Genomic DNA, 15,312 nt, shown 5'->3' with positions numbered 1-15,312 from the left:
GCTTAAGTTTAAACATTGTACACCTCTTCGAGTAAATACTTACAAAACGGATTAACCCCAGCTTAAACCACCGCCAAGAGTCACAAAAGCAGTTCAGTGTTTTAACATAGAATAATGCATGCACAATCATGTTACACCAACACTTACACACGGAGTGCAGGATGCACGGGATAGGGGTGGGTTTCTCAAATGAAATACAAGTCCTATGTGTAAACACGCAGGCTACAGGCTTTTTACTCCTATGGAGAATGACGTGCAGGCTTGATATCATGACACAGGCATCATTGTGCTGTGGTCGGTGTCTGGAGAGTGGTCCTGCTGGTGGGCCAGGCATCATTGTGCTGTGGTCAGTGTCTTTGGTGGGAGAGTGGTCCTGCAGGTGGGTCAGGCATCTTTGTGCTGTGGTCAGTGTCTTTGGTTGGAGAGTGGTCCTGCTGGTGGGTCAGGCCTCTTTGTGCTTTGGTCAGTGTCTGTGGTTGGAGAGTGGTCCTGCTGGTGGGCCAGGCATCATTGTGCTGTGGTCAGTGTCTTTGGTGGCAGAGTGGTCCTGCTGGTGGGCCAGGCATCATTGTGCTGTGGTCGGTGTCTGTGGTTGGAGAGTGGTCCTGCTGGTGGGTCAAGCATCATTGTGCTGTGGTCAGTGTCTTTGGTGGGAGAGTGGTCCTGCTGGTGGGTCAAGCATCATTGTGCTGTGGTCAGTGTCTTTGGTGGGAGAGTGGTCCTGCTGGTGGGTCAAGCCTCATTGTGCTGTGGTCGGTGTCTGTGGTTGGAGAGTGGTCCTGCTGGTGGGTCAAGCATCATTGTGCTGTGGTCGGTGTCTTTGGTGGGAGAGTGGTCCTGCTGGTGGGCCAGGCATCATTGTGCTGTGGTCAGTGTCTGTGGTTGGAGAGTGGTCCTGCTGGTGGGTCAAGCATCATTGTGCTGTGGTCAGTGTCTTTGGTGGGAGAGTGGTCCTGCTGGTGGGTCAAGCATCATTGTGCTGTGGTCAGTGTCTTTGGTGGGAGAGTGGTCCTGCTGGTGGGTCAAGCATCATTGTGCTGTGGTCGGTGTCTGTGGTTGGAGAGTGGTCCTGCTGGTGGGTCAAGCATCATTGTGCTGTGGTCAGTGTCTTTGGTGGGAGAGTGGTCCTGCTGGTGGGTCAAGCATCATTGTGCTGTGGTCAGTGTCTTTGGTGGGAGAGTGGTCCTGCTGGTGGGTCAAGCATCATTGTGCTGTGGTCGGTGTCTGTGGTTGGAGAGTGGTCCTGCTGGTGGGTCAAGCATCATTGTGCTGTGGTCGGTGTCTTTGGTGGGAGAGTGGTCCTGCTGGTGGGCCAGGCATCATTGTGCTGTGGTCGGTGTCTGTGGTTGGAGAGTGGTCCTGCTGGTGGGTCAAGCATCATTGTGCTGTGGTCAGTGTCTTTGGTGGGAGAGTGGTCCTGCTGGTGGGTCAAGCATCATTGTGCTGTGGTCAGTGTCTTTGGTGGGAGAGTGGTCCTGCTGGTGGGTCAAGCATCATTGTGCTGTGGTCGGTGTCTGTGGTTGGAGAGTGGTCCTGCTGGTGGGTCAAGCATCATTGTGCTGTGGTCAGTGTCTTTGGTGGGAGAGTGGTCCTGCTGGTGGGTCAAGCATCATTGTGCTGTGGTCAGTGTCTTTGGTGGGAGAGTGGTCCTGCTGGTGGGTCAGGCATCATTGTGCTGTGGTCGGTGTCTTTGGTGGGAGAGTGGTCATGCTGGTGGGTCAAGCATCATTGTGCTGTGGTCGGTGTCTTTGGTGGGAGAGTGGTCCTGCTGGTGGGCCAGGCATCATTGTGCTGTGGTCAGTGTCTTTGGTTGGAGAGTGGTCCTGCTGGTGGGTCAGGCATCATTGTGCTGTGGTCAGTGTCTTTGGTGGAGAGTGGTCCTGCTGGTGGGCCAGGCATCATTGTGCTGTGGTCAGTGTCTGTGGTTGGAGAGTGGTCCTGCTGGTGGGTCAAGCATCATTGTGCTGTGGTCGTTGTCTTTGGTGGGAGAGTGGTCCTGCTGGTGGGTCAGGCATCATTGTGCTGTGGTCAGTGTCTTTGGTGGAGAGTGGTCCTGCTGGTGGGCCAGGCATCATTGTGCTGTGGTCAGTGTCTGTGGTTGGAGAGTGGTCCTGCTGGTGGGTCAAGCATCATTGTGCTGTGGTCGTTGTCTTTGGTGGGAGAGTGGTCCTGCTGGTGGGTCAGGCATCATTGTGCTGTGGTCAGTGTCTTTGGTGGAGAGTGGTCCTGCTGGTGGGCCAGGCATCATTGTGCTGTGGTCAGTGTCTGTGGTTGGAGAGTGGTCCTGCTGGTGGGTCAAGCATCATTGTGCTGTGGTCGTTGTCTTTGGTGGGAGAGTGGTCCTGCTGGTGGGTCAGGCATCATTGTGCTGTGGTCAGTGTCTTTGGTGGGAGAGTGGTCCTGCTGGTGGGTCAGGCATCATTGTGCAGTGGTCAGTGTCTTTGGTGGCAGAGTGGTCCTGCTGGTGGGTCAGGCATCATTGTGCTGTGGTCAGTGTCTTTGGTGGGAGAGTGGTCCTGCTGGTGGGTCAGGCATCATTGTGCTGTGGTCAGTGTCTTTGGTGGGAGAGTGGTCCTGCTGGTGGGTCAAGCATCATTGTGCAGTGGTCAGTGTCTTTGGTGGCAGAGTGGTCCTGCTGGTGGGTCAGGCATCATTGAGCTGTGGTCAGTGTCTTTGGTGGGAGAGTGGTCCTGCTGGTGGGTCAGGCATCATTGTGCTGTGGTCAGTGTCTTTGGTGGGAGAGTGGTCCTGCTGGTGGGTCAAGCCTCATTGTGCTGTGGTCAGTGTTTGTGGTTGGAGAGTGGTCCTGCTGGTAGGCCAGGCATCATTGTGCTGTGGTCAGTGTCTTTGGTGGGAGAGTGGTCCTGCTGGTGGGCCAGGCATCATTGTGCTGTGGTCAGTGTCTGTGGTTGGAGAGTGGTCCTGCTGGTGGGTCAAGCATCATTGTGCTGTGGTCAGTGTCTTTGGTGGGAGAGTGGTCCTGCTGGTGGGTCAAGCATCATTGTGCTGTGGTCAGTGTCTTTGGTGGGAGAGTGGTCCTGCTGGTGGGTCAGGCATCATTGTGCTGTGGTCGGTGTCTTTGGTGGGAGAGTGGTCATGCTGGTGGGTCAAGCATCATTGTGCTGTGGTCAGTGTCTTTGGTGGGAGAGTGGTCCTGCTGGTGGGCCAGGCATCATTGGGCTGTGGTCAGTGTCTGTGGTTGGAGAGTGGTCCTGCTGGTGGGTCAGGCATCATTGTGCTGTGGTCAGTGTCTTTGGTGGGAGAGTGGTCCTGCTGGTAGGTCAAGCCTCATTGTGCTGTGGTCAGTGTCTGTGGTGCGAGAGTGGTCCTGCTGGTGGGCCAGGCATCATTGTGCTGTGGTCAGTGTCTTTGGTGGGAGAGTGGTCCTGCTGGTGGGCCAGGCATCATTGTGCTGTGGTCGGTGTCTTTGGTGGGAGAGTGGTCCTGCTGGTGGGCCAGGCATCATTGTGCTGTGGTCGGTGTCTTTGGTGGGAGAGTGGTCCTGCTGGTGGGTCAAGCATCATTGTGCTGTGGTCGGTGTCTTTGGTGGGAGAGTGGTCCTGCTGGTGGGCCAGGCATCATTGTGCTGTGGTCGGTGTCTTTGGTGGGAGAGTGGTCCTGCTGGTAGGTCAAGCATCATTGTGCTGTGGTCAGTGTCTTTGGTGGGAGAGTGGTCCTGCTGGTGGGTCAAGCATCATTGTGCTGTGCTCAGTGTCTTTGGTGGGAGAGTGGTCCTGCTGGTGGGTCAGGCATCATTGTGCTGTGGTCAGTGTCTTTGGTGGGAGAGTGGTCCTGCTGGTGGGTCAGGCATCATTGTGCTGTGGTCAGTGTCTTTGGTTGGAGAGTGGTCCTGCTGGTGGGTCAGGCATCATTGTGCTGTGGTCAGTGTCTTTGATGGGAGAGTGGTCCTGCTGGTGGGTCAAGCATCATTGTGCAGTGGTCAGTGTCTTTGGTGGCAGAGTGGTCCTGCTGGTGGGTCAGGCATCATTGAGCTGTGGTCAGTGTCTTTGGTGGGAGAGTGGTCCTGCTGGTGGGTCAGGCATCATTGTGCTGTGGTCAGTGTCTTTGGTGGGAGAGTGGTCCTGCTGGTGGGTCAAGCCTCATTGTGCTGTGGTCAGTGTCTGTGGTTGGAGAGTGGTCCTGCTGGTGGGTCAGGCATCATTGTGCTGTGGTCAGTGTCTTTGGTGGGAGAGTGGTCCTGCTGGTGGGTCAGGCATCATTGTGCTGTGGTCAGTGTCTTTGGTGGGAGAGTGGTCCTGCTGGTGGGTCAGGCATCATTGTGCTGTGGTCAGTGTCTTTGGTGGGAGAGTGGTCCTGCCGGTGGGTCAAGCATCATTGTGCTGTGGTCAGTTTCTTTGGTGGGAGAGTGGTCCTGCCGGTGGGCCAGGCATCATTGTGCTGTGGTTAGTGTCTTTGGTGGGAGAGTGGTCCTGCTGGTGGGTCAGGCATCATTGTGCTGTGGTCAGTGTCTTTGGTTGGAGAGTGGTCCTGCTGGTGGGTCAGGCATCATTGTGCTGTGGTCAGTGTCTTTGGTTGGAGAGTGGTCCTGCTGGTGGGTCAGGCATCATTGTGCTGTGGTCAGTGTCTTTGGTTGGAGAGTGGTCCTGCTGGTGGGTCAGGCATCATTGTGCTGTGGTCAGTGTCTTTGGTTGGAGAGTGGTCCTGCTGGTGGGCCAGGCATCATTGTGCTGTGGTCAGTGTCTTTGGTGGGAGAGTGGTCCTGCTGGTGGGTCAAGCATCATTGTGCTGTGGTCAGTGTCTTTGGTGGGAGAGTGGTCCTGCTGGTGGGTCAGGCATCATTGTGCTGTGGCCAGTGTCTTTGGTGGGAGAGTGGTCCTGCTGGTGGGTCAAGCATCATTGTGCTGTGGTCAGTGTCTTTGGTGGGAGAGTGGTCCTGCTGGTGGGTCAAGCATCATTGTGCTGTGGTCAGTGTCTTTGGTGGGAGAGCGGTCCTGCTGGTGGGCCAGGCATGATTGTGCTGTGGTCAGTGTCTTTGGTGGGAGAGTGGTCCTGCTGGTGGGTCAAGCATCATTGTGCTGTGGTCAGTGTCTGTGGTTGGAGAGTGGTCCTGCTGGTGGGTCAAGCATCATTGTGCTGTGGTCAGTGTCTGTGGTTGGAGAGTGGTCCTGCTGGTGGGTCAAGCATCATTGTGCTGTGGTCAGTGTCTTTGGTGGGAGAGTGGTCCTGCTGGTGGGCCAGGCATCATTGTGCTGTGGTCAGTGTCTTTGGTGGGAGAGTGGTCCTGCTGGTGGGTCAAGCATCATTGTGCTGTGGTCAGTGTCTGTGGTTGGAGAGTGGTCCTGCTGGTGGGCCAGGCATCATTGTGCTGTGGTCAGTGTCTGTGGTTGGAGAGTGGTCCTGCTGGTGGGCCAGGCATCATTGTTCTGTGGTCAGTGTCTTTGGTGGGAGAGTGGTCCTGTTGGTGGGTCAAGCATCATAGTGCTGTGGTCAGTGTCTTTGGTGGTAGAGTGGTCCTGCTGGTGGGTCAGGCATCATAGTGCTGTGGTCAGTGTCTTTGGTGGGAGAGTGGTCCTGCTGGTGGGTCAGGCATCATTGTGCTGTGGTCAGTCACTTTAGCAGAGGGGCGAGGAGGGGGTCCTGCTGGTGGGTCAAGCATTGGTGTACTGAAGTAGGTCTCTCCACTGAAAGGGGCGCTTGACTGGTGGGTCCAGCATCATTGGCTATAGCAGGTCTCTCTGCTGGAGGAGTGTCCCACTGAGGGGCCAATCATCAGTTTGCTGCACTCAGTGTCTCCGCTGGAGAGACTGACTTCAGTGACTGTAGTGTTTTAGTTTAAGGCAGTCATCATTAGGCGATTCTTGTTAATTCTTGCAGGGCCACTAACGCTAGTTAATGGCCCTGCCGTATTTACAAAGTTTGTGGTAAGGCGGAGGCCCTATTGGTTTTTGACACAAACTGAGCGTGCTACAAAATCTGGTGAGAATTAGGAAATACTGGCAGAACAGATCTTGAATGACAGATTATGCAGTTATTACTCATTTCTAAGGCAGGGGGAGCTTAACCCGGCTAGGTAGTGTGTGTGTCAACACTGTCCCCTAATTCTCTTCCTCTCCTCGGTCTCTCTCACTCCTCCTTCTCACCTATGACCTCTGTTCCTCCTCTCGGTCTCTTTTGGTAAACGTTTAATGATAAGAGGAAGAGGCTCAAAGCAAACACAAGGTGATGATGGACGGATCGCTGAAACTTTTCAGACACTCACCCCCAGTCAAATGATCTGGGTTGAATCCATCATCGTTCTTTAGCTCACTTCGCCACCCCAGGTCAGACATGGCCATAGGCAAATCAGTCTGACCCTGTGCCTCATGGGAACAGTCCAGCCCGAACTACCAAGCCATGTATTCCCTAGACCAGAAACAAGCATCCTGGGACCGGTTTTGGGGTAACACCCCTCATCAGGCAGGCTAGCTGGAATGCAGTGGCAATGTGAGTAACGGTGTCCGCCAGGGTTGTGTCCTTGCCCCACTCTGTTCTCACTTTACGTGAATGGAGTGGTGGAGCACCTTCTGAAAAATTCCATCTGATGCACCTTCCCTGGCGGGCAAGCGAATACCAACCCTCCTATTCGCTGATGACACCCTCCTCATTTCCAAGTCCCCTGTGGGTCTACAGAGCCTTTTGGACAGCTTCCAGTCCTTCTGTACCTGCAGGGGGCTTATAATTAATACTGACAAGACCAAATACCTGGTGCTGAACCCCCCCTAAAAAACTTGGGCGCCCACCGTCCCTGAACCTTGTGGCCCTGGAAAGGGTTGCGGAATTTGACTACCTAGGTATCCGCCTATCAGACACAATGCAGTGGAATCCGCACCTTCAGAAGATGTTGTTAAGCCACAAAAGGGTAGTGGGGGCACTTCTTAAGGAACAGCGCTCCTCCTCAACTAAACCAATTGCCCCGGCCATAGATATCTACAAGGCGAGAGGAGTTAGCGCGGCACTTTATGGGGCAGAACTGTGGGGAACATGTAATTTAGACCACCTATCCAGATCTGAGAATAAATTCTTGAAGGACCTGATGGCCCTGCCACAGAGCACCCCCACGTTACCTTTACTCCTTGACATGGGGTGCCGTTCAATCAATGACCAGGCACAATCCGACCGCTACTATTATGGGCCCGTCTATGGCGAGTCCCAGAATTAGCCAAATATGCGGACGGGTTGTTGGAAGTATTGTCCATACCGGGTTGGTCCAAAATCAGGTGGCTCAAAGATGTTAAATTCCTGCTAGGCGAGCTAGGGCTAGAGGATGCCTGGGTATCTAGATCTGTTCCCCCCAAAGCCGTCCTTAAGAACCTTTACTGGAGCTGGGTATCCAGCAAAAGCAGCTCTGACTCGAAACAGGGCAGAGCAACTGCAGAGTTTCTGAGGATTAAGGATGTGGCAGTTTGGGAACCCTACCTTGATATCATTATGAAACCAATCGATCGGGCATTGTATTTTAAATTCAGGGTAGGAACCCTTCCAGTGGGTGAACTGACTGCACGCTGGAAAGTCCCTTTCCAAACCTCACCCTTTTGCCCAATCTGTACAACCAGAGTAGAGTCCGTTGCCCACATTTTGTTTGAATGCCTGGCATACAAACCACCGAGAAACAGTTGGTTAAAAACAATATGTAGAGAACTAGGCACTAGACATCACATTGTAGCACTGCGAATTCTGATGTCAGATACTCGGCCTCTGTTTGAATGCGGACTCAAAAATTTTAAGATGGGCTTGGTCCATCAGATCTAAAAGGCTTAATGAAATTGTATAATCAGTGTTTTTATATCAAAACGTTTTAAGGAAATGTTTAATTGCACATGTACATTATTTTTAACCAACTTGCTATTCGAGTATTGCACCAGTTGTGGATTTTAAGTTGTGGATTCAAAGTTGATGTACTATGTAAAGCTTTTTAAGATATGTTTTTATCGAAATAAAGCCTTATAAACTGAACTGAACTGAGTAAGGGACCCACGTCTGGACATACCCTGCCAACTTAGGGCAAAGTGAGCTAAAGAAAGATGATGGATTCAACCCAGATCTGTGACTGGGCAAGCTTCAGCTATCCGTCCATCATCTCCTTGTGTTTGCTTTGTTGGTCCTAAATTGGCAGGGTATGCCTGGACATGGGGCTTAGAGGAAGTCTGTTGAGGCGACATCGAGATTCAAACATGGGGGCATATTTACAAGGGGATTGTGCCACTAGAACATCACTTTTTGTGACTTTCCTGTGGCACAATGCCTGCACCATATTTACAAAGTGGCGTTAGGTAACCCCGGGCAGAGCTGGTGGAGCGCAACTATGTTGAGGTCCACGGAGTTGGGGAAAACTATGTGGAACTCTGCTCCACCACCCGCCTCCAACCCCCTAATGAAATAATACTTACAACCTAATTTAAAAGAAATTAAGTCACTTACCACAGACGCAAACGCACATAAACACAGAACGCAAAGTCTGCGCCAACATCGTGGCGTATTACAAACCGATCCTCCATGATGCCAACGGGCGTATACTCTGGTGCACAGCGACAACTAGCGCCGGCGCAGTCATGTGTAATACGGCCCCTGCTGCTTATCCAGAGGGGGGAGCATGTTGTCACGTAGGGATGCAAAGCTGTTCTTCTTGGCAGTGGACTATCTATACATTATTTCTACCAAAAATATTCCTTAATTTCCCAGCTCCAAACGAATGTCCCTAACTTCGTCCACCCCATGTCCTTTTTAATTGGGTAGACTGTGCCGCTTGTGGGGAAATCCTTTAGACCTACACCCCTCTAATATTTTTGATTAAGCCCCGCCTCTGCACTCAAGCGGAACCTGGTCGCAGCCACAGCTGGTGGTTACCCACCCGCATAGAATCAGGGGCTGCTCCTCCACGTGGGTGTCGGCGTGTCACCCCGCTGAGCAGAAACGTAAAATGGTATAAATACCACTTTACGTTTCTGCTTCTCGCACTGCGAGAAAGCAGAAGAAGGGTGTGCCTGGTTGGGGATGGGCGGGTGGGTGGGCGGTTCCGGGAGGAGTGGCTAGCCCAATGCTATGAACGACATGTGAAGGCGGGTCCAGATCACACCTCTTTCCTTCACACAGGGCCACGACCATCGTCAGCACCAGCAATCAAGAGTTTGTATTTCAAGAGGAACCTACTTTCGAGTGGCCTCAGGTCAGTGGGGTTTCTACTAGGTTTGGAGCCAGGCCAACGCAGAATCGGGGACCCAGGACAGCAGACCCTTACCTCGTCCCTATGCGAAGCAGCTGAGGGCGCTGGTGTGCACAATATTCAGACTTCATGCATATTTCTCAGGTAACAATAACGACACACTCCTGCTCTCCTTCTCAAGGTACCCATGCCCAGGCGGTCTCCGCCAACACATTTATTTACGCCCTCAACCCCTCTCAGATTTCTACCATTCTACCAAACTGTGATGAGACGGCAAACACCTGGAACAGCTGCAGAGATTCGACTGGGACACAGAGCCACAGACCCCCATTGCCAGCAACTGGTGGGACCAAGGGAAGTGGCGTGAAAAAGACCATTGTTGGCTGAGACGGCATTTATTTTGTTTTATTTATGAAGTTTTATATAGTGCGAACCAGACCCCAAGGGGTATCAGAGTGCTTTACATTTAGGATTGTTGCGTTACAGGTTACATCAGTTACAAGAGCATAGTAAGGTACAGTAAACAAAACAATTTTGTGAGAATTCGTTGGAGGGAGGGGAGGAAGGAGCCATAGCAGGGAGACGAGGAGGAACTGTGTCCAAAGTCCAGCTGGGTAGGTGACGGTCGAGGGGGAAACCAGGGCCAATCTCCTCTATAGCTGTCTAGCAGCTCCACGGGCATCAGCCAAGTTGCTACATGACCTCTGTTTATTGAAACAGTGACCGGAAGTAACCAGAGCGTCTACACTTGCTTGGAGGAGACTCCAGTAGGCCTGTGGCCTCTGGTTGCTAAAGCTTGTGGGTTCTCACAGGGCCTTATTACACATTATCACTGTTTGTGCCCTGGCCCACCTTTCAAACAGTGATAATGCGCCGCATTATGGTGTATGGACTGCCCCCGGGCAGCCGCGAACTCGTGCTGCCCGGGAGGCAGCGCATTCATGTGCTGCTCCATGTTTTCACAGTGCAGGCGGCAACCCCTGCTACACTTTCAAAGGGGTTTAGAGATCCCCTTGCAGGCGGGAGCAGTCAGTTACTGCACCCGGCTGCAAGGGGATTTCTGGGGGGTCCATGGGGCCCCTTTACCCCCTGCAGAGGGCTGCAGTCAGGAGGCCCACTCACAGTTCGCCACCTTTTAAATGGTGGACTGTTGGATTCTTTGCGCCCGCATCTGTAATATGAAGGAATTCCCTCATTTGACTAGGGCATGTGCTATGCAAATAAGGGAACATTCTCTGTTGATAGCGCTGGCGCTTTAAGTACAGCTGCGCTATCAGTATCATAGAAGGGGACGCACAAGCGTCTGTGGCCCCTTCTATAATACCAAAGTGCCCTGCGGGCGTGCAAAACGGGCGCAAATGCCTGTTGCGCCACCGGGGCACCATCTGTAATAGGCCCCTGTCCTGCTGCGTTCCTACTCTTGTATATGGCCTCTCTGGGTGTGTGGTCGCACTGCACTCTTTCATCCTTTACGCACAGTCTTACCAGCAGCCGCCTGATGAAGGCCGTCACCTGAAGCCCCAGGCTCGTCATATTCTCCACTGCGCTGTTGTACTGAGCCGTGGACCCGGACACCCAGTCCACCACCACCACGTTCACGTCCGTCGCTCGGAGCAGAGCTTCCGTCAAGTCATCGATCCAAGAGGGCTTTGTGCCAAGGGCCCTGGGAAGGAACCAGAAACAGGACATCACACCTCCTTCTAAATGCTGTATGTTATTGAATCAGTGCCGATCCCACCCTCAACTGTACTAAAGCGGATAATGTGTAAGTCAACCTCTGGAAATACTGACCCACTGGAGATACTGAACCATGGATGGCACTGAGCCACTGGAGATACTGAACCACGGATGGCACTGAGCCACTGGAGATACTGAACCACGGATGGCACTGACCCACTGGAGATACTGAACCACTAATGGTACTGAGCCACTGGAGATACTGAACCACGGATGGCACTGACCCACTGGAGATACTGAACCACGGATGGTACTGAGCCACTGGAGATACTGAACCACGGATGGCACTGAGGCGCTGGGGATACTGAACCACGGATGGCACTGACCCACTGGAGATACTGAACCACGGATGGTACTGAGCCACTGGAGATACTGAACCACGGATGGTACTGAGCCACTGGAGATACTGAACCACGGATGGCACTGAGCCACTGGAGATACTGAACCACGGATGGCACTGAGCCACCGGTGATACTTAAGCAAGGATGGCACTGAGCCACCGGTGATACTGAAGCACGGATGGCACAGCCACCGGTGATACTGAAGCACGGATGGCACAGCCACCGGTGATACTGAACCACGGATGACACTGAGCCACTGGTGATACTGAACCACGGATGGCACTGAGTCACTGGAGATACTGAACCACGGATGACACTGAGCCACTGGTGATACTGAACCACGGATGGCACTGACCCACTGGAGATACTGAACCATGGATGGCACTGACCCACTGGAGATACTGAACCACGGATGGCACTGAGCCGCTGGGGATACTGAACCGCCAATGGCACTGAGTCACTGGTGATACTGGACCACTAATGGTACTGAGCAACTTAACTTTAGCTTTCTTAGAAGTAAAAGACACCTTTGACTTTGAGACGGTGTTAGATCTCATTAGACCGGTAGAGGCAAGAAAGCTTTTCTTACAGTTCAGGTTTGGCGTTCTCCTGCTCCGCTGTTTTACATCTAAGTGGAGAGATCAGCAAGCGGCACATTGCCCGGCATGTGACCATCCAGATGAGACAGTGCTCCATGTTTTTTTTAGTTGCCCCGGTTACCATAAAGCAAGGAAGCGTTGGTTGTTCCAGATCTGCAGGAACTTTGGCAGCCGGCACTGCCTTGAGGTGTTCAGGATGCTAAAGTCTGACAAGCCAGGAGCCAGGAGACCCTTACCTGCACGCCAGCACACGCCTGCACACAGCGCCAGTCGCTGGGTGGGGAACGCTGTAAGTCTCGCCGCCATCACTCCATCAGTGCGGCTGGAGACTACAGCTCCCAGCGGGCTCAGCGCGCACTTCCGGTTTCCCGCTGTCTTCGCGCCCGGAGGCGCTACAAAGGCCAGGCTCTCCCTCGGTGGAGCGGGGGACAAGCCAGGAGCCAGGAGACCCTTACCTGCACGCCAGCACACGCCTGCACACAGCGCCAGTCCCTGGGTGGGGAACGCTGTAAGTCTCGCCGCCATCACTCCATCAGTGCGGCTGGAGACTACAGCTCCCAGCGGGCTCAGCGCGCACTTCCGGTTTCCCGCTGTCTTCGCGCCCGGAGGCGCTACAAAGGCCAGGCTCTCCCTCGGTGGAGCGGGGGACAAGCCAGGAGCCAGGAGACCCTTACCTGCACGCCAGCACACGCCTGCACACAGCGCCAGTCCCTGGGTGGGGAACGCTGTAAGTCTCGCCGCCATCACTCCATCAGTGCGGCTGGAGACTACAGCTCCCAGCGGGCTCAGCGCGCACTTCCGGTTTCCCGCTGTCTTCGCGCCCGGAGGCGCTACAAAGGCCAGGCTCTCCATCCGCGTCGCGGGACGCGCGCGGGCAGCGCCGGGCGGAGTCCGGGCAGAGGGCGGGCCGTCTGTGGCCGTCCGGGGCAGGAGGAGGCAGGGCAGGGCCACCCCATTTCCATCTATCGTACCGGTTCCAACTTGTGGTGCCGCATCTCAACATGTCAACACGCTCCGGTAAGGCCTTGAGGGGTTGCGGGGAGAGTGCCCCCGGGGGTGCTATGTTTGGCTCTATGGACAAATTCCTGACAAGGGTGGCGGCTGTCATAGACAATGAACTTGCCATATCTGAACGGCGCCTTTCACTTGACTTCCCTCCTGCCAAAAGTCCATCGCCAGGAATAGTGTTGTCCCCTCTAAATCCTACTCCCCCTGCACCTTTGCTTGGGGATTTACCTGGGGATTCCCTTATTGCACCTCCAACGGGTGGTCTAGAGGGGGTAGAAAGCTCATTGCCTGGTGTCCACGGTACCAGTTCATGTGCCGTGCTTATAGATCCATGCAACGAGCTCTCTCTAGTAGGTGCACCTGGCATTCAGTCCCTACACTGCCCTGAGGTTCCTGCTCCCGTCCCACAAGCGCCGACCAAAAAGCAACCCATCCAGGAGCCCATCAAAAGGAAGGGGAAAAGGGCACATCACACTAGAAAGGGTTGCCCATTTAAGATCACTAACCATCCCAGGTACCTGCCCCTGAGGGGACCCTCCCCCGAGAGCATCGCAGGACCGGTATCCACAGGGACAGCCATTTGCACCCCGGCTGTCATCGATACAGTACCACCCTTCTTGTCGGCTCCACTAACGCCTGTTCAGGACAACGTGGGTCACTCTATGGAGGCGTTTGAGAAGATGGTCAAGTCTCTTGTGTTGCCACTTATAGACCAGGTCAAGAGGTTGGGGGAAAGGCTTGACTGCTTTGAGCAGGCGACTAGGGATAATTTCTTTGCCCTAAAGACCCTTCTCAAGCACCAGCCAAAGCCCAGTAAGGATAGGACTGATAGGTCAGATGAGTCCAATAGGATAGAGGTCCCAGAGACACCCCCCCTGGGAGACCAACTGATACAGCCGCCCAAGCTCCCTGCACCTGGGAATACGATCTTGGCTGCTCCTAAGGTTGGTCCTAGACAGATAAAGCCGAAGGCTCCCACTCATGTTGCCCATGTGCATGCTACCCTTCCCCCAGCAGCAATATCCCCGGTGGCTACCCAGGCCCCAAGTCAACACAAGAAGGGAGGGACGGGCCCTGCTTCGCAGCCTGGGGTTTCTATATCTGATGCAACTGGTGGTGTTGCATCAACCCCTAAGGTTGCATTTATTCCCGTCCCACCTACAAATCGGCTCCCTCTGGGTCCTCCCCAGAACAGTAGACGCAAGTGCCCCCCAGTTAACCTCCCCCCTGAGTGCCACCCGTATGTTGTCATCCTCACGAAAGTCCCCCCTATTGGGAGTACCCAGCGGGAAAACCATCAGGCACTAAAGAATAAGGTCATCCACTGGCTGAAAGACAACAGGCCCTTGCCTGCGGGAGTGGATGGAATTATTCTTGGTGTACGCAGGGTGGGTTGGATTGGACACGGGAAGAAATCGCTTGAAGGGGATTGTGTGGTTGTAAATTTCCAAGATGCTAGGGTTGCCCAATTTATATGCTCTCAAGGTCAATCCACGGCTGGTTCGGGTATCGACATAGTCGATTTGACATTTTTTTACCCACGGTCTATTATGACCACCCCCTCCATCCACCTTGGACTGCCCTCCTTCATTGGCAGCCCAGGGGGCCAACTTTTGGTGGAAAACACTGCCCATGGCCTTCTGACCCCGGGGGTTCTTTCCCAGCAGCTATCCCCAGCTCCAGTGATACCAAACTGGGGACCTGGGAGTTGTTGACTCAGTCATGATCCGGGGGAGGTCGTTGTGGCCCCGGGTTTTTTCGCTGAGTCAACACCATACCCCAAATCCAATGGCTCCTCCTACCAACCGCAGACTCTGGCTACGGCCGGGTCTGTGGAGGGGAAGGGGGAGACTGGGGCTTCCCATAATTCTACGCCTGGTCCCCCCGATGTGGGTCCTGCGGACTTGTCACCCCCTGTCGAGGATTGTAGCATTGCAGCTGTAACGGACCCCCAGATTAGGGTTTTCAGCTGGAATGTTGCGGGCCTCGAAAGGAAGCTGGCGTTGCCGGATTGGAGCGAGCATGTGGAGCAATACTCCATATGCCTGTTCCAGGAAACCTGGAGTCGGGTGCCCCTTCACAAGGCGGGTTATTCCACCCACTTTTTGCCGGCGGCAGAAAGTGTAACTGGCAGGGGCCGCCCCTCTGGCGGTCTGTTAATCTGGGTAGCCACCGCACTTAACTGTAGGGTGGAGGAGAAGGACACTAACTGCCCCGACCTCCTAAACATTTTGCTTAGAAATTCCCAGGGCAGAGTCATTCTAAATATTTTTAACATTTATGCCCGTGGTACTAAGGGGGGAAGAGAATCCCCAGTTATAGCTTGCTTGGAAGCGCAGCTCCGCTCATCTCCATACAGGTCTTGTACACTGTTGGCAGGTGATCTGAACTGCACTTTCGAGCCTCTGGATCTGGACATCCTAGCAGATCAAGAGGAATTTGACAATGGGTGGGGGATTCCTCCCCT

At 53.9% G+C, this 15,312-nt stretch overlaps 1 protein-coding gene across 1 annotated transcript in view; it reads right to left on the bottom strand.

Annotated features, from left to right (window-relative positions):
• PLA1A (phospholipase A1 member A) overlaps positions 1-15,312 on the bottom strand; it is a 152,291-nt gene that overhangs the window by 99,888 nt on the left and 37,091 nt on the right. The window contains exon 4 of the mRNA XM_086935846.1: positions 10,646-10,823. Within this exon, the coding sequence (XP_086791972.1) occupies positions 10,646-10,823 (178 nt within the window). The remainder of the gene's footprint in view (positions 1-10,645; positions 10,824-15,312) is intronic.

The sequence above is a fragment of the Lissotriton vulgaris genome, chromosome 8 (genome assembly GCF_964263255.1).
Source record: "Lissotriton vulgaris chromosome 8, aLisVul1.2, whole genome shotgun sequence".
In the NCBI taxonomy this organism is placed as follows: Eukaryota; Metazoa; Chordata; class Amphibia; order Caudata; family Salamandridae; genus Lissotriton; species Lissotriton vulgaris.
This window is presented reverse-complemented; position numbering and strand designations above follow the sequence as displayed.